We start from the raw sequence: 23,585 nt of genomic DNA, 5'->3' as shown, positions 1-23,585 counted from the left end.
CTGATTCAACTGACATTACTTTTTCTTTCTTTTTTTCAGAAACATCCTACACGTACGCACAATTTCAGAAAACGGGTAAACTCACAGCTCCGGCTACGGTAATACCCCGTTTCAGGAAATACAACGTTGATGATTTCCATTTTTTGACTGTGTTAGGGAAAGGTAGTTTTGGAAAGGTAAGTAAATTCCTCTATTCCGGTAGGCTAAGGTGTTTCGTCTAGCGATATTTCAGCATCTAATAAAAAAAATCAAATTGATAATTTAACCCAGTCACGGCGTTCTAGCCGGATTCTGGCAGAACACGCTCCGCTGGATTTTTTGTGGATGCGTTATGCTCTCCATTTCGTCTATTTCTCTAGAGCTAAGGAGGCGTTACATTTCGAAATTTGCCTTTTTTAAACAAGACATTTTTTGCTAACTGTTTTTGGCATTATTTTCGTTCAGAGAAAAGGTGAAAAGTTTCACGTGGAGGCGTTACGCTTTTTTACTTTTTCAATTTCTTTATTTCTTCGATTTCTCTGAAATCAACAAACATTTATGCAAGTTTGAAAAATCAACTTGTAGATCTGCGAATCACGTATAAATAGTTTCTAAAAATTTAAAATTCCTTCGTACCTTAGAAAACGTCATTGTTTCGTATTTTGCCTCATAAATTGGTTTGAAAAGCTAGTAAAAATATTGTACACCAAACACCGATTAATCTCGCAGACGTTACGCTTTGTATTTCACCAATACAGAGAAACATCTTTTTACGCAGTGCCGTTACGCTTTTTGTTTCGCAGATTTCTCTTAAACCATACAACATGTTTGCAAGCTTCAAAAAGCGTTTTGTAAGTCTGAACAAAACCTACAAATTGCGTTTAAAAGATTGCAATTCGCGATTAAAAGATCAAAAATTCCGACAGATGGTGCAAAGCATCGAAAAATGAAGATTCAAATTTTCGCTGTTCGGTTACATAGGAATGCAAACTTAAAATTGAATTAACAGCTCTTAGAACAACTTTTGAGAAAAAAATCAAGTAGTACTAGTGTAAACTTTTTGCCCTCTATAAATTAACGCAATAAAAAAAATGGAAAAAAAATAATTTTGTTACGCCTGATATTTCGTCGATTTCTTGAAAAATATAAAATATTTTTCAAGCCATTGCTGGTTTGCTAAGGTTGCAAAAATATTAAATGGTTATATTTAGGATTATAAGCATGAATAACGTTTTAACTGGAAATGTGTGTTAACGGCGTTTTACTCGTCTGAAATGTCAACACGATTTTGACATTTGAGAAAGGCATAACGCAGTTACCATACTTTTCTATTTTTAACGTCCTTCATGCTTGAAATGGACTCACGTTACACATATACGTCTTGTGCAGATCTACAAATTGATTTCAAAAGATAGTAGAAACATTACACTGTTTTCGAGAAATCAACCTAACAAAAAGCGTAACGCCTGAGCGTAATCGGGGGTTTTAGTGTACGCGGAAGAGTTACGCTTCTATTTAATTTGTCGATATCTCTGGAACGGGTCTAGCTCATTTCCCCGAATGACATTTCCCCGAATGCCATTTCCCCGAAAATTATATCCCCTAATTGACCACATTCCCGAATACCACTTCCCCTAATCAGCCACATCCCCGAATGCCATTTCCCCGAATATCATTTCCCCTAATCGGCTATATCCCCGAATGCCATTTCCCCTAATCGGCCATTTCCCCGAATGCCGTTTCCCCGAAGTGACACTTACGCCAGTTGCTGTTTATTTAGGGGAATTTGGGGTAATATGGACAGTGGGGGTAATTTGGACACCCCTTTAAAAATCACGTTTTCTTCGGATATAAAGTGAAAACGGCAATTTAAGTGATAAGGCTAGTACTAGTAATGGCCTAGGAGTATGGACAAACCAAAAAAGTTGGAATAGGTTAAGTAGTTTTGGTATAATAAGTAAAAGTTTCCAAAGGCCGGTTGGCACTGTCTTAAATTCTAATATTTGAAGGTTAGGAAATAAGGTTTTGCAGGGGTTATATGGCATAAAAGTGGAAATTTTTTGTTTAAGGGGGTTGCTTGGACGATGCCTGAGATATGTACGTATAAAAATTGTGCATTTTATCCATTTTTATCATCAAAAATCGCAATTTATGATAGAATATGCTATGGGGGTAATTTGAACATGGCTTGTGGGGTAATTTGGACATACCTGAAAGTCTACCTGTCAGGCAACAAAAAAGTAACTTTCATGGTTGGATGAGTTTTTAAAGGGATTTAGATAAATTTAGAGGGATTTAATATGTCAAAACAATCAAAAATGAATGTGAGCAATGAGAACTTTCACAAAACCCCTATTTTTAATTTAGATAAATTTATTCCAATATTCGACTTGATGAAAATCTGATTACTGTACATTTGGCGTTCAACAAGACTCTAATGTTGATTGCTTTTAATTAATTTCTTTGACATTTCTAATTTCTATGCTGGTTTACAATAATATTTAAATTTGAAGGGCTACAGAATGTAAAATTAAAAAAAAATGATATTTTCAGGCTAATAAATTCTATATAAAGATTGATTTATATAAACATAAACGATACCTTAATCACTAAAAACAAGTATAGTGTGCCTGATCCAGAATCAATGTTTAAATCATTTCAGTATTAATGATTAAATTTTGTATACTACACTGAACTATTTGTTATCTTCCTATTGAATTACAGTTCTATCACAAAATCATTATTTAAACCTTTGATGAAATATTGTGAGCAACACTTCAAAATATAAAGCAATTACAAAACCAGGTTGAAGGATAAAAAACATGCTCAATAAATCAAATGTTAAACTTATTCTTCAACATGTGTCCAAATTACCCCACAAAAGGTGTTCATATTACCCCACAAGGCATGTCCATATTACCCCACAAGGCATGTCCAAATTACCCCACAAGGTATGTCCAAATTACCCCATAGGGGTGTTCATATTACCCCCACACAAAAATGTGGGGGTAATTTGGACACCTTTTAATTTTTGCGATAAAAATGGGTTTTTCATCAAAATTTATCGAAATGAATGACATTTTTCCATCAAATATGGTCTCTATTATCCTCTGGTGTCATCCACATTCCTTTAAAATATCCATACAGCCCGTAGCAGAACAATTTCCTTAGGGTGTCCAAATTACCCCACACTCCCCTAAATTTAAATTTTGCCGATTTTTCATATCATCCTAATCCTAATCATCATTTTCGCTCAAGCCTTTTTCCATGACTAACAGTTATTTTCTTTCTCGATTTTACCGAACAAACAGCTTTTTCGGGTATGCTGTTGATTAAATGTTGTAAATTGGGTAGTAAAGCCCTTTGTAATTTTTTATGAACAACGGTAAACACGATTAAAAACCATTTCTGATAACGTTTTTTTTTATATTTTTATGAAAAAAAAGTTATTGACAAGACAACATTTTTTCGATGGATCAACTATGGTCCCCTTGGAACGAGCTGTCAAGTAGGAGCTTTTCTACCAAGAAGGGCCGTGAAGTGATTTTTTTTAATTGAATTAAAAATCCATTTTAAATCCTTTGCGGTCGTTCAAAGGGTCATTGTACTTAGAAAAAAAGCTTTATCGTTGTGAACAATAATATCACAAATTTAATTTTTTATTTAGGACCCAATTACAGTCCAGATTCGATTATCCGAAGTTTCGAATATCCGAAGTTCGATTATCCGAAGGTTTGTATGGGACTTCGGCTAATCGAATTACGAACAACATTTTTTTGTTTTTTTCTTTTTCTTGTTTTAAACATCAAATTTGAGTTCTGCAACCCCATTTTAGTCAAATTTGAATAGTTGATTGCCTATTAAATAATAAAATGCATTTTTTCAATATTTCAACACCGCCATATTGACCGCCATCTTGGATTTAAAAGTTTTAATCCGTAGTTTCGATTATCCTAAGTGAATTTTTTCCGAGGCCTTCGGATAATCGAGTCTGGACTGTACTAGATTTTTTTTTGTTCAATTAACATTTGTATTCAACCGCATAATCCTAGATGTTGTTTTTGAGAAATTTGTCTTTTTTCGAATTTTGTTCAAGAACCCAAAAATCGAACAAATAGGTACATAAGGCTGGTACAAATTTTATTTAGAGTTTATGATGATTATACTCTTCGCCAAATCCCAAACCAGCAATGTGAATAAAATGATCAGTGTGAACGGGGTTCTGTACTACGAAAATCGCACGGTATGTTTTTTGAATCATAAAAGAAAACAAAACTTCTATTGCATTGTTATTATCATGTCTATAAGAAAAAAGTATTTGTTTTGAGAATATATAAAAAAAAGTCTGTAACAATATTCATTGTATTTGAATGAATATTATCAAACCTTTTAACACCCCTTCCCCCTAAAATGCTACGTCTGTTCTGAATGAAGCCAAAAAGAAAGTTGATCATTCAAGGCCAATACGAACCTTTCAAGAAATATTATAAGTAGTTTGATGTGTTAAAAATTGCCATCAATTTTTTTTTCTTAAAAATGCTATTTCCCCGAACGCGGTCAAGCGGAAATGCCCGGGGCCCAGGAGCGCGCGCGCGCTCCGGGGCACCGGGCATTTCCGCTTGACCGCGTTCGGGGAAATGGCATTCAGGGAAATGACTATTCAGGGATACGACTAATCGGGTAAGTGGCATTCGGGATTGTGGCCCATTCGGGAAAATGGCATTCGGGGATGTGGACGATTAGGGGAAATGGAAAATTCGGGTAAATGGAATTCGGGGAAATGACTATTAGGGGAAGTGTCTTTTCGGGGAAGTGGCATTCGGGAAAATGTCCCTTCGGTAATATGGGTTTCGGGGAAATGTCATAGATTCCTCTGGAACGACACAACACTTTTGTAATCGGACGTCTTGTATAAATGTACTCCACAGACAAACAGACGTAAATCTCTTTTTAATTCCATCAATCAGGAATATAACGGCTGATTTGAATTTAAACTTAGTTCTCGGATTATCCACCAGAATAGGATGGCGCTGCAATCAAGGCACACTTTTAAATGACGTTTAAGCTAGCGCGCCAAAAGTTTCAGGTAGCGCGCCAAAAGTTGTTTTTTTTTTTCTGCTGCTACTTGAGTGTGAGGATGGACCAGTTTGGAGAAGATTGGTCGGTGGAATTTTTGAATCCGGACCCGCCTCCGGGTGTGGATTCCGCTGAATGGTCTGTTGAGCATTTAGATAATCCTCAATCCTTTCCGGCCGAACCGTTAGAAGAAGAGACGCCGGATTGGTTTGAAAGTTTTATCACAAAACACGAGCTACAGGATGAAGATATACCGGATGCGAATTGCGGCAGTCTACTGCAAGACCGACACGAGCCACTGGACGAAGAAATGCCGGAAGCTACGAGTAACGATTCCGGTGTTTTGAACATCGGAAGATTCTTAGGCAATTCCAACAACGAGACGCCGTCCCATTCAGCTGATTTTGTTATTTCATCCGTCGGCGTTGGTAAATTTCAACTAGATCTTGAATGAATGCAATTAGAAACTGAATTTGGTCTACATTATAGATGGTGTACCCCAACTTGACCAGGTGAATGGGTTAGGCAATGCAGTGTCCACCGGAATCGCCTCGCCAACCTCGAGCACGCAAGAGACCGCGAGAATCTTGACTCCGTCGTGGTTCTCAAATCCGGCCTTCGTGAATGACGCGGTATCCAGCGATGGCAATTGCGCGGCCCGGCCGACTTCGAGCACGCAAGAGACCGTGATAATCTTAACTCCGTCGTGGTCCTCAAATCCGGCCGTCATGAATGACGCTGTGTCCAGCGATGGCGATTGCGCTTACCACGATTTCAGCAACTCGGTATTGACAACCCGGCCGACCTCGAGAATGTTGACTCCGTCGTGGCCTCAGAATTAAACCCAAAAAAATGTATAATTTTATTTAACTATGCAAAGAAAACTATTTAAAACCAATGCAGTCTAACCAACTGGCATAAATAAATGTATTTCTAGTTATTCGAATGCTAAGCCGTTCATATTATCAATAATCGGATTAGCGAATTGTCTCTGTACATAAATGATTTTTCACGTTCAACGCCGAATCGCCGATGTTGGTCTCCAGGAAAGCTGGATGGCAGAAACTGGCCACTGGTAAGGTTGAAGATGTAGGTATAGACCGTCGACAACAAGGTCAACCTGGTCTCATACGATTATTTGGTTGCTTGCAAGTGGACTAAATTGCTTGCCGAGAAGGTAGCTTAACTTCACGCCAAGAAATTTATTATTTAAACTCATGGCCAATTTGTGGGCATTGTTCACAAACAGCGCAGTAATACCCAAACCACCCTCAAACTGGTGCATCTTTCCATCAACCTCTGCAGCCTACACGAATGTTTCCTCGGCAAGATTTACCTAGTGCATGGCCGCAATCGGTCGAGGACGTGGACCGTCTGCGTGAGTTAAGAATTTGAACTTCTTGCATTCTTCTCACATGTTGGTAAACAAATGTAAATGTTAGTAAACAAATCTCCCTCCTCTCACTACAACAAGAGTGACCGCGTTCACTCACACACTTACCAATTCTCATATACAGTGATGCTTAATGATAGTATTGGCCACCAGATCGAGCTACTAGCTAACCTTTTTCCATTTTTTTTTGTGATTGATGGATTTTCGTTAAATTTGTTCAATGATTTACGTCTGTTTGTCTGTGTGTACTCTTTTTACGCGGTGTGTTACGTTTTCTAATTTGTCGATTTTTCTGGAACGACGCAAAATTTTTGCAATGTTTAACAAGCGATTCGTAGGTTTTGTTCAGATCTACAAAACGCTTTTTGAAGCTTGTAAAAATATTGTATGGTTTAGGAGAAATCTACGAAACAACAAGCGTAACGCCACCGCATAAAAATAGGTTTCTCTATAAAAGGATTTTGTCATAAAAACATTAAAAGAACATTTGAATTACAGAGAAACCTCATTTAACACGATGCGTTACGTTTTTTTTCTAATTTGTCGATTTCTCTGGAACAACGAAACATTTTACAAACTTTTAAAAGCAATTTTTAGGTCTTGCGGAGATCTACAAAATGCTTTTAATAAAATGAAAACAATCTTTCTGGTTTTGACGAGCAGTCTTGTCGAAAAAGAAAAACAGATTTTTTCTACTTCACCGACGTTTCGGCCTTTATTTTGAGGCCTTCTTCATGGATTTATAGTTGTCTGAAAAAGGTCTCAAAATGAAGGCCGAAACGTCGGTGAAGTAGAAAAAAACTGTTTTTTTTTCTTTTTCGACAGATAAGTTTACAATGTTCATTTATCGTTTTCAATATTTGTGTACTTTAACAAGTTTTACAAATTTTGAAAAGTTAAACTTGCAAAACTCTAAGTAATCCACGCAAAAATAAAGCGTGACGCTTCCTTTCAAAATTTGTATTTTTTTTTAATAAAGTCTGATTTTTATGCGTTACATTTAAACCCTCGTTGAAACTTCTAAAAACAGGACAGAAAAACACCTTTTCACGCAAAGGCGTTACGTTTCGTAATTTTCCGATTATTCTGAAGCGATTGCATTATTTTGTGCAGCGATCTGCACACATCACCTTTTGAAGATTGCAAAAATATTTTTTGGCTTGAAAGACATCGAAATAAAAAGTGCAACACCCTCGCAAAAAAAAACGTATTTAAAACATAATATTTAAGGCATTAAAATAAATTAAACATACACTAAAACCCCCGATTACGCTCAGGCGTTACGCTTTTTGTTAGGTTGATTTCTCGAAATCAGTGTAATGTTTCTACATTCTTTTGAAATCAATTTGTAGATCTGCACAAGACGTATAAATTGCTTTAAAAAGATTGCAAAAATGTCGCGTCGTTTCAGAGAAATCGAAGAAATACAAAGCGTAACGCCTGAGCGTAATCGGGGGTTTTAGTGTACTTTTTTAGAATGAAAGCGTTACGCTTTCACATAAACTGGCTTCTAAATAAATATCTGTTTACCTAAGGCGTTACGTTTTAATTTTCGTTTAATTTTAGGATTCTAAAATATGTTTGCATGTTCTTCTTAGAAATTTTTAAATTGCCGTGAAATTAAAAAATGTTAAAATCATTGATAGTAATTAAAACATTTGATGAGAAATCTACACAAATGCAAAGCGTAACGCCTGCTATCTAAAAACGTCTAATGCGTTACATTCACTAAATCGTTTTTTAAAATCATACAGCGAACCTTTTTTTCATGCGGAGGCGTTACGTTTTGTAATTTGCCAATTTCTCTGGAACGATGCAAAATTTTTCATACTTGTTGAAGCAATTTGTACGGCTGGTGCAGATCTACAAATCGCCTTTAGAAGCTTGCAAAAATATTGTTTGGTTTAAGAAAAATCAACGAAATAAAAAAACGTAACGCCTCGGCGTTCATATAAGTTTCTCTTCACTATTTTTTGTTATTTAAAAAAATGAACTGACTTAATCGTGTCATTTTACTTTCCCAACAAAAAAAATCCCAGGTATTTTTAGCAGAGCTAAGGAACACAGAGTACTATTACGCGGTGAAGTGCCTGAAGAAGGACGTCGTGCTGGAGGACGACGACGTGGACTGCACGCTGATCGAGCGCAAGGTGCTGGCACTGGGCACGAAGCATCCCTTCCTGTGCCACCTGTTTTGTACGTTTCAAACAGATGTAAGTATCAAACATCAAAGGCTTACAACCTAACCTCAAATTCCACTGCCTTCCCCGTTACAAAACCTGCAAGAGGAAGTAGTCGCTCACTGCATTTCTTTGGTCGACACACCCGACATTCCAATCCAACTCGAAGTCGTCACTTGATCAGTCAGCTGTTAAAGCTGGCGGTGGTGGTGTTGGTAGAGTGTGAGCTAATTTTGGACGCACTGCACGTATTGGCGTGCGTTTCAGCTTGAGAATGAATCAGCTGACTGCTTGGTTTTGGGTTGGAAATAATAATGGGTTACTTTTTAACCCATAAATGGGTATTTCCGCGTCAGCGTCGACGCTTTTTGCAAGGTAAACAAACAGCTGTCACTTTCGAATTGATCCCAGTATGGAAAATTGCAATCTGCTCAACGTCGAGCCAATTTTTGGAGTTTTGTCGGACCAAAATCAAAAATCAAACTTTTTTTTTTAATTTGAGCCGTTGACACGCTGCGAACGTGAGGGTTAACCACCGTCACTAGAGGATGGGGGGGGTCATTAAAAGTGAAATTAGAACCGACAGCTTTACTATCCCGCAAGTTATGGGCGGCCATTCTCCGCCGCAAAATGAAGAAGGTCGACCGGGAAATTGTCGGCTTTTGTTGTGATTATCGTCTAAAACACGCCGCGATAGTATCGTGTTTATCTTTCTTCAAGAAGGAAGTCGTAACGTGGTGGGGTTTGTTGTCCGCCTGATGAGCTTCGCAAGGACAAGGTCGTTGACGGGAAGGTTTCGAAGAGCGTTACCGCTAATCTGAACCGACTTGTGCGAATATTTGTGACATTTTTTTTCTGTGTCGCGTAACCCAGTACAGATTGTTCCAATTCTGGGCCCAACCGCAAGATTGATAGATGTCGGTCACTGGGTAGACGTGTACCACGAAGATCAAGACGACTTTCGAACAACCTGGTGGGCTAAATATAGACCTGCAACGACGATGAAGACGATGCGTTCCCACAGGGATCGGCCACATTCCTTGCACCACTACTAGTGCGCTGAAATGGGCCATAGCGATCCCGCGTGATCATGTTCTTTTTTGGGAATTCGATCCAACGAACCTAAACTGGTCGATCAAAACAAAGATTTACTTTGAGAGGGATTGTTTGTGTTGTGAAAATTTACAAACACAGTTAAAGATCGAAGTAGACTACGATAATGATTACAACGTAGTACCCTGTAAGAAATGAGCGAAATTTTCACTTTTAGGACCGACATAAACATGAAAATCAGCCCGATGTTGGACAAACTGACAGTTTTTTTTTCAAATTCTTCCCGCAGAGCCATTTATTTTTCGTCATGGAGTACCTGAACGGGGGTGACCTAATGTTCCACATACAGGCGAGCGGCCGCTTCACGGAGGACCGAGCGCGGTTCTACGCGGCCGAGATCGTGTCCGGGCTCAAGTTCCTGCACCGAAAGGGCATCGTGTACCGGTAAGACCAGCTACACGTCTTACCCCTACGCGAAAAAAAAAACCCTAACCTCAAATTCCTCCCTCCCCCAGAGACCTAAAGTTGGACAACGTGCTGCTGGACTACGACGGCCACGTCAGGATAGCGGACTTTGGCATGTGCAAGCTGGAGATCTACCTGGACCGGTTGGCGGACAGCTTCTGTGGCACACCGGATTACATGGCGCCTGAAATCATTAAAGTAAACAAGCAGCTGTCACTCTTTTTTTGACATTCACCCTAACCTAACTTTTCGAACTCTCAGGGTCAAAAGTACAACCAAGCCGTGGACTGGTGGTCGTTCGGTGTGCTGGTGTACGAGATGCTCGTCGGCCAGTCACCCTTCAGTGGTTGTGACGAGGACGAGCTGTTCTGGTCCATCTGCAACGAGATCCCGTGGTTCCCGCACTTTTTGTCCAAGGAGTCGCTGAAGCTGCTGCAATCGGTAATTTAACCACAACAAAATTTTTAGTAAATTTTACTAAAAAAATTAAATAAAATTTCGTCGCAGCTCCTCGAAAAGGACGCCGGCATCCGGTTGGGTTGTCTCAACACCGGCGAGGAGGAGAACGACATCAAGTACCATCCCTTCTTCGACCGGATCGACTGGAAGGCGCTGGAGAGACGGCAGCTGGAGCCACCGTTCAAGCCGCAAGTGGTGAGTTTTACAACAAGCTTAAAGGGTCAAGAAAAAATTCATAATTTCCGGTAAATCCGGAGTTCCGGTCACCTTGAAAAAAATGGTCCAATATACCAAGCGACATGTCAAAACACTTGCAATGTGTGTTCTAGAATGCAAGTCAATATCAAAAAATCAGTTTAAGGTCACCTGATCACATTGACAAATGTAGTAAATCCTGAATTCCGGCTCAAGTTGTGGTTCTTTGTTCAATATTTCAAGCAAAATGTTGAAACACTTCAAATGAGTTTATTGAATCGTTTGGGGAAAAACAACAAAAAAAACGTGTTTGAACTCCTGTTTAAAAAATTAGAAATTAAAAAAATCATACACTAAAAATACAAAAACACCAAAATATAAAAATATTGAAAAATTCAAAATATTAAAATATCAAAATAGCAAAATATCATAATATTAAAATATCAAAACATCGATATATCAATTCAAATATAAAAAAATAACAGAACATCAATTTTAAAATACATACTAAAATATTAAAAGACGAACATAAAAAATATAAAAAGTCAATAATTAAATTACAAAAGTAACAAAAAAAATTTAAAATACCTAAAGACCAAAATAACTAAAATTTAAAAAAAAAAACAAAAAGAACAGATATAAATAAAATGAAAAAACCCCTCAAATAATAAAAATATCCACATTAACAAAAATTACAAAAAAAACTACACCACCAATAGAAAAAACTCAACAATAACCAGAATAAATAAAAATCACCAAAATTTAAAAATATAAACAAAAAAAATTAATTGCTAAAATTACTTAAATTACTTAAAAGCACTAATCTAACTTAAAATATTTAAATAACTTCAATAACTTAAATAACATAAATTACATAAATTACTTCAATTCCTTAAATTACTTAAATAACTTAAATAACATAAATTACTTAAATTACTTAAATAACTTTAATAACTTAAATTACCTAAATTACTTAAATTACTTAAAATACTTAAATTACTTAAATTAAATAAATTACATTAATTGCTTAAATAACCTAAATTACTTAAATTACTAAAATTACTTAAATTACTTAAATTACTTAAATTACTTAAATTACTTTAATTACTTTAATTACTTAAATGACTTAAAATTACATAAATTACTTAAACTACTTAAATTACTTAAATAACTCAAATTACTTAAATTACTAAAATTATTTAAATAACTTAAAATACTTAAACTACTTAAATTACTTAAATTACTTAAATTACTTAAATTACTTAAATTACTTAAATTACTTAAATTACTTAAATAACTTAAATTACTTAAATTACTTAAATTACTTAAATTACTTAAATTACTTAAATTACTTAAATTACTTAAATTACTTAAATTACTTAAATTACTTAAATTACTTAAATTACTTAAATTACTTAAATTACTTAAATTACTTAAATTACTTAAATTACTTAAATTACTTAAATAACTTAAATTAATGAAACTACATAAATTACTTTAAATCCTTTAATTACTTTAATAACTTTAATTACTTAAATTACTTAAATTACTTAAATTACTTAAATTACTTAAATTACTTAAATTACTTAAATTACTTAAATTACTTAAATTACTTAAATTACTTAAATTACTTAAATTACTTAAATTACTTAAATTACTTAAATTACTTAAATTACTTAAATTACTTAAATCACTTTAATTACTTAAATGACTTAAAATTACTTAAATTACTTAAATTACTTAAACTACTTAAATTACTTAAATTACTTAAATTACTTAAATAACATAAACTACTTGAATTTCTTAAATAACTTAAATTACTTAAATTACTAAAATTATTTAAATAACTTAAAATACTTAAATTACTTAAATTACTTAAATTACTTAAATTAATTAAATTACTTAAATTACTAAATTACTTATATAACTTAAATTTCTTAAATGACTTCAATTACTTAAATTTCTTAAATTACTTCAATTACTTAAATTACTTAAATTACTTAAATTATTATTACTTAAATTTTTGTTACTAAAATAACTAAAATCAAAAAAATACAAGGAAATTGACAAAATTTACCAAATTGACAAAATTTACTAAATTGACAAAATTTACCAAATTGACAAAATTGATTTTTTTTTTCAAAAATTGAAAAATATTTACAAAAATTGAACAATATTTACAAAAAATTAGAAAATTGACAAAACTGGAAAATATTAACAAAAATTGAAAAATATTTACAAAAATTGCAAAATATTAACTTAGAATGAAAAATATTTACAAAAATTGAAAAATATTTACAAAAATTGAAAAATATTTACAAAAATTGAAAAATATTAACTAAAATTGATTTTTTTTTACAAAAATTGTAAAAATATTTACAAAAATTGAAAAATATTTACAAAAATTGTCAAATTTGACAAAATTGAAAAAAATGACAAAATTGACAAAATTGGCAAAATTGGCAAAATTGGCAAAATTGGCAAAATTGGCAAAATTGGCGAAATTGAAAAAATTGACAAAATTGACAAAATTGACAAAATTGACAAAATTGACAAAATTGACAAAATTGACAAAATTGACAAAATTGACAAAATTGACAAAATTGACAAAATTGACAAAATTGACAAAATTGACAAAATTGACAAAATTGACAAAATTGACAAAATTTACAAAATTGACAAAATTGACAAAATTGACAAAATTGACAAAATTGACAAAATTGACAAAATTGACAAAATTGACAGAATTGACAGAATTGACAAAATTGACAAAATTGACAAAATTGACAAAATTGACAAAATTGACAAAATTGACAAAATTGACAAAATTGACAAAATTGACAAAATTGACAAAATTGACAAAATTGACAAAATTGACAAAATTGACAAAATTGACAAAATTGACAAAATTGACAAAATTGACAAAATTGACAAAATTGACAAAATTGGCAAAATTGGCAAAATTGTCAAAATTGACAAAATTGACAAAATTGACAAAATTGACCAAATTGACCAAATTGACCGAATTGACAAAATTGACAAAATTGACAAAATTGACAAAATTGACAAAATTGACAAAATTGACAAAATTGACCAAATTGACAAAATTGACCAAATTGACCGAATTGACAAAATTGACAAAATTGACAAAATTGACAAAATTGACAAAACTTAAAAAAATACAAAGAAATTCAAAATTGACAAAATTGACAAAATTGAAATAATTCACTAAACAAAAATTACCAAAAACCACAAAAATTACAAGAAAAAATTACAAAAAAAACCACAATTACACTAAAACCCCAAAAAATAAAGAAATTATTACAGAAATCAGAGGTAAAAAAAACGTCCTAAAATATGATAAGTTACAAAAGATAAGTTTGGCCACCTGAGCTTGTAGGCCGATTCTGGTCAACCCGGAATTCCGGTCACTTTCCGAAAAAGTGGTCAAATATATCAAGCGACATGTCAAAACTCTTGCAATGAGATTTCTGAAACACGGGAAGATATCTGAATTTGGTTTTTGGCCACTTGGTCAAGTGACCAAATCCGGTAAATCCGGAACATCGGCCACTTTTCAAAAAACGGTCAAATTTGTTAAGTGGCACGTCAAAACATTCAGAACGAGTGCTCTAATTTGTAATAAAATATCAGAAAATCATGTTTTGATCACTCGAAATGAAAAAAAAAAATACATTTTCTATTTTTCTCCTTTCAATCTAGCGACATCCACTGGACACGCAGTATTTCGACAAGCAGTTCACCCGCGAGCGGGCGCGCCTGACGCCGATCGAACGCAACATCCTGGCCTCGATGAACCAGGCCCAGTTCGAGGGCTTCACCTACACCAATCCAAACAATACGCTAACGTGAATATTGCTATATTATTACTCCTATACATTTACGATTTTACTATTATTGATAATTTATCATTTAGTTTTTAAATAACGTTTTCGCTCACTTCCACAAGTTTAAACGAAAATTTGAACAACAACAACAAAAAATACCAGAACAAAACATATTTACATTTTATTCAACAAACCCACACATACATACATACACATGTTTTTTATTAGCGATTGTCGTTACTACAAAAAAAACCATTAACAGCAAGTTACATTTTTTAACTATAAATAAAAACACATAAACACTTACACAACCACATCAGTTAGTTTTTACCTTACCTTAGTTTTTAAACAACCAAAATAATTGCTCTGAAAACGAAGGCATCCCAGAGCAAACTAAAAAGAGAGGCAAAGCCTCGAAAAAATCGCATCATTTGTAATAATAGTGCTAGCGCGACCATAAAATGCAAACGAGAAAAAAAACAACAACAAACGACACTCTCTCTTTTCGATTGAGTTTAACTGACATTTTTTGTTTTGTTTTTTGAGAACGAGAACAAAAACCTCTTTTTTCCGTGTACATTTGTGATTGTTTTGTAGTGTTGGTCCGCGCTCTGCTGAATGAGTTTTTTTTTGTCTTTCTTTGTTTTGTTTCCGTGTTTCGTTCCTGCGTGTGCGTGTTTGTGTGAGTGAGTGTTCCTCTCTGTGTCTAAATGTGTGAGAGTATGTGAGAGAAGCATCGACGCGCACACGCACACACACATGTAAAGCTATGCTGCACCACGCTGTCACACACACACCCATTTTTAAGTACGCACAGTTTCGCAAATCGCGCGTTTTTATTCGCCCTTTTTTGGGTCGAGGTGTACCAGTTTTTCGCCCTATTGGGTCCAATTTGGGTTAAAAAAGAAAATTTGTATGAGAACATTGAATTTGATTGAAATTTGAGACTGAAAATAGGCTAGTTGTTCAAAGTGACTTCCGTCACAGCGGTTTACTAAAAAAAACAGTTAAAAAGATACTTTTGGCAACACTGCTGTCAAAGTGACATCTGTCAAAATTTAGTAAATCTTTTTTGTTTAGCACTGATTTGTCTGTTTTGAATGCCTTTTAAAGTTTTGAATATTTTGAAATTTCCACAATTGATAAACAAAATTGGTCCCAAACTCTGGCAACACTGGTACGCCTGTCACCATTTTTCCATTCAATTTTGTCATAAATTTCGTTCCCACTAACGGTGTTTGTTAGTAACCGCTGTAATATTTTGTTCTTTACCAATATTATAAGGAATAATAATACTTTCTTTTTTCTTCTTCATTCTTTATCTCTTCCATGACCCCGACAACAATACACGCACACACGAATAAACGATTGAAATAATTCACTCATACCCACACAAACGCACCGACATTGGCGAAAGCAATTGCATTTTTTATCAAAATTTAACAAACATTTTTGCATTGTTGGAAATTCGTTCCAAAAATCACACACACATTCATACATTTTTACAACACCCTACACCAACACAAACAAAAACAAACTTCATACACATTGTAATGTGTCAAACGTCAAAACTACGACCGCAATGCAGGAAATTGCGGGAAAAGGAACGGAAGAAACAAAAGAAAATGTATTTTTGTCCTCAATGTGGTGATATTAAAGTAACGTATAATATATTTTAAAAAAGAAAACCAAAAAAAAAAAGAAAGAGAGCCAGGCAAAAAACGTAAACAAATTTTGCGAGGTATTTTGAGGTCCCAGTGACGAGCCCCATACTTTCTACCCCTCCCTTCCATCCCCTTGCCTCCACAGTTAGATAAGGAAACATTGTTGTTATCGTAAAAAAAAACAAAAACAAACGAAAAATTTATTCGTTGCGAAAACTTTGTGCTTGAAGCGTAGTTAAAAAAACAAGTGAGAAAAAAATAAAGATTTTCTTCTGTCGAAATCGTAGCAAGCCACCTTGTTTTTCCTTCTGAGAACATTCGGACTAATTGGGAAACGAAACGCGTTGACTTTTTTGACACCACATTTTTGACAGCTACACGTTGAACGTTTTTTTGTGACTGACCCCTCTCTCTATTTTGACTAAAGCAACCCCCTACCTTCTAAAAATGACTGTTGTTGATGTGCGGAAAAGTGTACCAGATTTGACGGCTTGCAAAACGAAGCAAGCGTTGACTTTGACAGGTATCGGCCACTTTTTCACTAATAAATGTCAAGTTTGACATTTCTAACAGAAAACCACGATTGTTTGACAAAAACAAAACATTCAGAATTCATGAGCTGTCACTTTTCACCACAATCTCAATATTGAGCATAGTTTACTCGGAAATAGGTACACCGTTCGTCTGTCAAAAACTGAACCACGCACGCGTTGTGTCACACGCTCGTTCAAAATAACTCATTTCTGGGTAAATTTAGGTAAAATTCGTCCCAAACGAACTTACTTGAAATGAATTGTTAAGAAGGTATTCGACTATGGCAAACAAACAAACTCGCATTCTTTTGTGTTTGACAGTTTGCCAAACTGGCAAACAAAGCCAAATGTATGCAGGCTGACGTTTCTGCAAATAAATTCAAGCAAACTGCCAAAGCTGTCAAAAAGTTTGTTTGTTTGCAAGTTTGTTTGTTTGTCATAGTCTAATACGTCCTTTATTTTCGAAAAACATCAGATTGGGATCAATTTTGCTCAACATTCAATAAACATTAAAATACGCACTCAAATCTGACATTTTCTACTTGCAAATCTGAGTTATTTTGAATGTGCGTGTAGATTTCATAACCAAAACAACACCACACAACAAAACACTTTGACACATTGACAACCATATTTTTTACTCTTTTCAAACAGGAACACCTTCCCGGAATACAAGTACCACTCTGCAGTGAATCCGACTTTGAATGATTTTCGAAGAAAATTTCACATCGACTTTCATTGATAGGTTGTAAACAAAACAATTCTGACAGTTAGGCAAGGAAACATAAACGTACGTCCAAAATCACTCAGATTTAATCAAATTTGAACTGACGCACGTTCAAAATCACTCAGTTTCTGTCAAAACCGAGCCTTCTCAAAAATGAGTTAATGTGGCATCTATCAGATTTGAGTAGATTTTACTAAAAATATAACGAAAATTGCGTAATTCACCCAGATCTGAGTGTACTTCTATCAAATTTGACAGATGACCCATTTACTCATTGTTATGTAGATGCGGTTTGGACAAAAACTGAGTGATTTTGAAGGTGCGTGTAGGAGCTTAGTACACTCTCATTTAAAAATACTCTGTCTTAAAACCTACCCTCTCTCAGAAATGAGTCAAAGCTGTTGATGTCAGATTTGGGTGAATTTTACGCGTTTTTTGTTGAATCCAGAGTGAGATTAACTCAAATCTGGCCTTTTGTTCATTTACTCACTTCTGAATCGTGAGAATCGGTTTTGATAAAAAAAAACTGTGTCATTTTAAATGAGAGTTTAGCTTTCAAATTTAACTGATTTGTTTCGAATTAACCCAAATTTAACTTGCGACTCATTTACTCAGATTTGATTAAGTTTAGTTTTGATGAAATTTGTGTGATATTTCAGACTCTTTCAATAGCATTGAGCATGCGATAAAAAAGTGGCAGCTCATTAGTTTAAAATGATGGTCAAATTAGTCCAAGCAGGCCAAAAACTGGTACCCTTCCCCCCACTTGTGTCACGTGTACTCAAAACCAAAACAAAGATTTCACACCAACCCTGACCAACGCTGTCTTCGATGCTTACTTTTTACTCCAAAAACAGGGAAAGATTTCCGGAACACAAGTACCGACCGGTCACAAACCCTTGTTTGAACAATTACAGAAGAAGATTCTTCTACTAGCAAAAAAAAACAAAAGTCGAAGACAACAACAAAACTAACAAACTAAATGTGAGAAATGAAAAACCCTGCACAAAACTGGCAACACTGACACCGCCCCAACTCTACCCCCCTTTGCAGGTACTTTCGACCGGAAATACAAGACCACCCCCTAACCGCCCGCTTGCAACGACAGCGCAATGAGCTGGTGATCCTAAAATGAATCGAAAATCTTTTTGCAAAAGGAACGCACATTTTGAAAGGACACGCTTGAGCGCAGCTTTTGGCTTTTGTCCATCCCCGCCCCGCCCTCTCCGTTAGTAATTCTCAAAACAATCAACAAATGTGTAACGAAATTGAACCCCCCTACTTTTTAAGCAGATGTTAGACATTGATTCGCTAACGTCAGAAGTACACGATCATTCAAAATAAGTCCAAATGTGGGTTATTTTGAAGGAGAGTGTAGCGAACAAATTTCGTCCAAGCGATTGATTCGTAAAATTTTGTATGTTGTAATTCCCAAAAATTTGTATTGGCCGCTGGCAGGATATAGTATACTATACTAAAAAATATTAGTGAAACCGTGTAAGCACAAGGAAGAAACCCGAAACAAAAATGAGAGTGTATTGAAAGCACCCAAAACAAATTAAAACACCTTAACGCCGAAAACGATGAAAATTGTAATATTTTGTGTCTTCACGTGGTGCCGTGCCATTTGTATGTATTATATCTGAAAATGATGAGACGTGAGTTTAGAAGAGGAGAAACCAATAAAAAAATTAAAAAGAATTTAAAAAAATACGCCAGTTTTTTATTCATCGATGACAAGTTTGGTTGAAAACCACTCAGTCTTCACCTTGCCTGTGAAAAAAGAAGACATTTTTTGGCATTGGTTCACCCACAAATCCATACAAATTAAACAGCCATACAAAAATGGAAATGACAAATCTATATCTCGCAACGAATTTTTAATGATTTGGTGTTTTTAGTGAAGTTGCAAGTATTAGTAAGAAATTTGTGTGGTAAATATAGGTACACGGAAATTTATTTTTACTAATTTTTAAAATAAATTTTTGTCATAAAAATTTAATTGCCATCTTTAGAGGTTTCGGTAATTGTGACCAGCATTTTTTTTTGTCTAATTATGTCAATTTTGTAAATTATGTCGATTTTTAGAATTTTGAAATTTTTGTCAATTTTGTCAATTTTGTCAATTTTGTAAATTTTGTAAATTTTGTAAATTTTGTAAATTTTGTAAATTTTGTAAATTTTGTAAATTTTGTAAATTTTGTAAATTTTGTAAATTTTGTAAATTTTGTAAATTTTGTAAATTTTGTCAATTTTGTCAATTTTGTCAATTTTGTCAATTTTGTCAATTTTGACAATTTTGACAATTTTGACAATTTTGACAATTTTGAAAATTTTGACAATTTTGACAATTTTGTGAATTTTGTCAATTTTGTCAATTTTGTCAATTTTGTGAATTTTGTCAATTTTGTCAATTTTGTCAATTTTGTCAATTTTGTCAATTTTGTCAATTTTGTCAATTTTGACAATTTTGACAATTTTGACAATTTTGACAATTTTGAAAATTTTGACAATTTTGACAATTTGACAATTTTGACAATTTTGACAATTTTGACAATTTTGACAATTTTGACAATTTTGACAATTTTGACAATTTTGACAATTTTGTCAATATTGTCAATTTTGACAATTTTGACAATGGAGCACCCGCAGTCGAGCAGTTTTTGACAGTTCGCTCCATAAGAAATACATTGTAGAAAAAAGCAAAAACTGCTCGAATGGAAGTGCTCCATTTTGACAATTTTGACAATTTTGACAATTTTGACAATTTTGACAATTTTGACAATTTTGACAATTTTGACAATATTGTCAATTTTGACAATTTTGACAATTTTGACAATTTTGACAATTTTGACAATTTTGACAATTTTGACAATTTTGACAATTTTGACAATTTTGACAATTTTGACAATTTTGACAATTTTGACAATTTTGACAATTTTGACAATTTTGACAGTTTTGACAGTTTTGACAATTTTGTCAACTTTGACAATTTTGACAATATTGTAAATATTGTCAATTTTGTCAATTTTGTCAATTTTGTCAATTTTGTCAATTTTGTCAATTTTGACAATTTTGACAATTTTGACAATTTTGACAATTTTGACAATTTTGACAATTTTGACAATTTTGACAATTTTGACAATTTTGACAATTTTGACAATTTTGACCAATTTGACAATTTTGACCAATTTGACAATTTTGACAATTTTGACAATTTTGACAATTTTGACAATTTTGACAATTTTGTCAATTTTGTCAATTTTGTCAATTTTGTCAATTTTGTCAATTTTGAAAATTTTGACAATTTTGACAATTTTGACAATTTTGACAATTTTGACAATTTTGACAATTTTGACAATTTTGACAATTTTGACAATTTTGACAATTTTGACAATTTTGACAATTTTGACAATGTTGACAATTTTGACAATTTTGACAATTTTGACAATTTTGACAATTTTGACAATTTTGACAATTTTGACAATTTTGACAATTTTGACAATTTTGACAATTTTGACAATTTTGACAATTTTGACAATTTTGACAATTTTGACAGTTTTGACAGTTTTGACAATTTTGTCAACTTTGACAATTTTGACAATTTTGTAAATATTGTCAATTTTGACAATTTTGACAATTTTGACAATTTTAACAATTTTGACAATTTTGACAATTTTGACAATTTTTTCAATTTTGACAATTTTGACAATTTTGACAATTTTGACAATTTTGACAATTTTGACCAATTTGACAATTTCGACAATTTTGTCAATTTTGTCAATTTTGTCAATTTTGTCAATTTTGTCAATTTTGACAATTTTGACAATTTTGAAAATTTTGAAAATTTTGACAATTTTGACAATTTTGACAATTTTGACAATTTTGACAATTTTGACAATTTTGACAATTTTGACAATTTTGACAATTTTGACAATTTTGACAATTTTGACAATTTTGACAATTTTGACAATTTTGACAATTTTTTCAATTTTGACAATTTTGACAATTTTGTCAATTTTGTCATTTTTTTCTATTTTGTCAATTTTGTCAATTTTTCAATTTTGTCAATTTTGCCAATTTTGTCAATTTTGTCAATTTTGTCTTAATTTTGTCTCAATTTTGTCTCAATTTTGTCTCAATTTTGTCTCAATTTTGTATCAATTATGTCTCAATTTTGTATCAATTTTGTCTCAATTTTGTGTCAATTTTGTCTCAATTGGTCAATTTTTAGTTTTTAGTTCTTTTAGGAACTCCCATGCCAAATTTGAAGCAGTTTTGATCTGGATTCTGCTGTTTTGACATGGAATAGAGAATGCAGTAAGTGAAAACACAGCTCCGAAATAAATTTCAATAATTTTATTGATCCAGAATGTGAATACAACATTTTTATTCAAAAAGTACAACCAACTGAAGCTTTGCTTCGTAACCAAAAACCAAATTCTAATAACCCTTTAATCACCCTCCCTAAAACTTATCCTTGGCCGCTCGCAGCGCCTGCATCGTCTCCAACGGGGTACTTTTCCCGACAAACTTCTGCACAACACCCTCGCCAACCCTCATGAAAACATTCGTACGCTTTTCCTGCCCAATCGTGGACGGCACCATCGCCCGCCGTCCCTCCAAATCGGCTTCCTTCGCGATTCCCAGCAGCTGCGTAATGTCCACGTTGTCCGGCTCGACGGTACTCGCGAAGCGCAGATTGTTCAGCGCGTACTCGTGGCCACAGTACACCTTGGTGTCGTCCGGCAGGGCCGAAAGCTTCGTAATCAACGCGTCGTACATCTGCTGCGCGGTTCCCTCGAAGAAGCGGCCACAACCGGCCAGGAAGAGCGTGTCCCCCGTGAAGACGACCTTATCTTCCGGCGTCTCGATGTAGTAGCAGATGTGGGACGTCGTGTGGCACGGCGTGGAGATGCAACGCACTTTAAGGTTTCCGATCTCCAGCGTGTCGTCTTGGCCGACCGGGTTGGTCAGGTTGTCAATGCGCTCGTCGTTGCCACCGTAGATGGACAGCTTGCCCAGCGAGGGATCCGCCTGGTAGCGCTTCCACAGGTCGGCATTGCCGCCGGCGTGGTCCCAGTGGTGGTGCGTCGTCAGGACCTTGGTCAGCGAGACCCCCGCATCCTTGGCCACCTGCAGCACCCGGTCCGGCTCGACCGGATCGACGATGGCGGCGCTCTTGGTCTCGTTGCACACCACCAGGTACATGAAGTTGTCCTTCAGCGCCGGAATCTTCTTCACCGTCATGCGCGCCATTTCGGTCGTCTGCACTAACGTAGATCGGCCACGAATGCTCCAGCTGGTTACTACAAAAGAAGACAACACTAAAGTCAAAGGTCCCCAGCCTGAGCTGCGAAACTTACCGGTGAAATAGGCCGCGGTCAGTCCCTGTGAGATTCGGTGGGGTAAAATGTTCAACAGTCCAGACATTGATGGTCACCGGGGGGAAGATACAAAGTACAAACACACAAGATAAAAGCGTTAAAGTGAGGCAAAGCAAAAACACAAAGGAATCGACTACGACTATCAACCTACGGTCTGATAACGGAAGAGCTAGCTTGCAAAACTTTGAGCTGATGTGCAAAACTGAAGTTAATGACAGAAGTGAAGTGTTGTTGACTGAATGAAAACAACTCTCTCTCCAGATTGACAACTGAAAGAAACTGAGCAGGCAAAGCCGGCGGCCAAAACTGAGAAGATCAGTTCACGCTGAACTGCAGTATGAACTTACGAATACTTTGAAATTTATGGTAGGAAGGTCGATTAGTGAGAAATCACTAAAATTTTACATCAAAACATACTGATACTTGTTGAATAAAGACATTGAAAATGAGTCGTACATTTATCCAACGAAACTCTGCCAAATTTTATAAATACGAAGAGTGCTGAAAAAATCGAGTTGCATTACTTTCGAAGCAATTTCGAAAGCCACTTTTGAATAGGATTTTACAATGCAATGTTTGTTTTCCTACTGTAGTTAATCAAAACAGTGTTGAAAAGCAATATCGAT

At 34.6% G+C, this 23,585-nt stretch overlaps 2 protein-coding genes across 13 annotated transcripts in view; one reads left to right on the top strand and one right to left on the bottom strand.

Annotated features, from left to right (window-relative positions):
• Positions 1 to 19,078, top strand: part of LOC120422439 (putative protein kinase C delta type homolog) — a 134,726-nt gene extending 115,648 nt beyond the window's left edge. For 5 of the 10 annotated variants that reach the window (XM_039585878.2, XM_039585879.2, XM_052709109.1 and 2 more), the window contains 8 exons: positions 40 to 176; positions 8,488 to 8,661; positions 9,971 to 10,125; positions 10,197 to 10,344; positions 10,408 to 10,587; positions 10,654 to 10,800; positions 14,524 to 14,669; positions 16,237 to 16,598. In XM_039585878.2, coding sequence (XP_039441812.1) covers positions 40 to 176; positions 8,488 to 8,661; positions 9,971 to 10,125; positions 10,197 to 10,344; positions 10,408 to 10,587; positions 10,654 to 10,800; positions 14,524 to 14,669; positions 16,237 to 16,327 — 1,178 coding nt within the window. In that variant the 3' untranslated portion in view covers positions 16,328 to 16,598. Of the gene's footprint in view, positions 1 to 39; positions 177 to 8,487; positions 8,662 to 9,970; positions 10,126 to 10,196; positions 10,345 to 10,407; positions 10,588 to 10,653; positions 10,801 to 14,523; positions 16,599 to 17,499; positions 17,636 to 18,429 lie in introns of those variants that run through there. The other 5 variants (XM_052709077.1, XM_039585875.2, XM_039585876.2 and 2 more) reach the window with 5 other exon arrangements.
• Positions 19,079 to 21,919: 2,841 nt separating this feature from the next.
• LOC120422458 (hydroxyacylglutathione hydrolase, mitochondrial) lies at positions 21,920 to 23,241 on the bottom strand. Of its 3 annotated transcripts, none has more exons than XM_052708624.1 (3): positions 23,112 to 23,241; positions 22,939 to 22,963; positions 21,920 to 22,881 (listed from the first exon to the last, which is right to left on the bottom strand). In XM_052708624.1, the coding sequence occupies exon 3, from the start codon at positions 22,829 to 22,831 to the stop codon at positions 22,040 to 22,042; it is 792 nt and encodes a 263-aa protein (XP_052564584.1). In that variant the 5' UTR covers positions 22,832 to 22,881; positions 22,939 to 22,963; positions 23,112 to 23,241; the 3' UTR covers positions 21,920 to 22,039. The 3 variants fall into 3 exon arrangements, with proteins under 3 accessions (XP_052564584.1, XP_039441836.1, XP_039441834.1); XM_039585902.2 differs by having other exon boundaries at positions 23,107 to 23,125; XM_039585900.2 differs by having other exon boundaries at positions 22,939 to 23,210.
• Positions 23,242 to 23,585: the final 344 nt, after the last annotated feature.

Source organism: Culex pipiens, chromosome 1, assembly GCF_016801865.2.
Source record: "Culex pipiens pallens isolate TS chromosome 1, TS_CPP_V2, whole genome shotgun sequence".
Lineage (NCBI taxonomy): Eukaryota > Metazoa > Arthropoda > Insecta > Diptera > Culicidae > Culex > Culex pipiens.
This window is presented reverse-complemented; position numbering and strand designations above follow the sequence as displayed.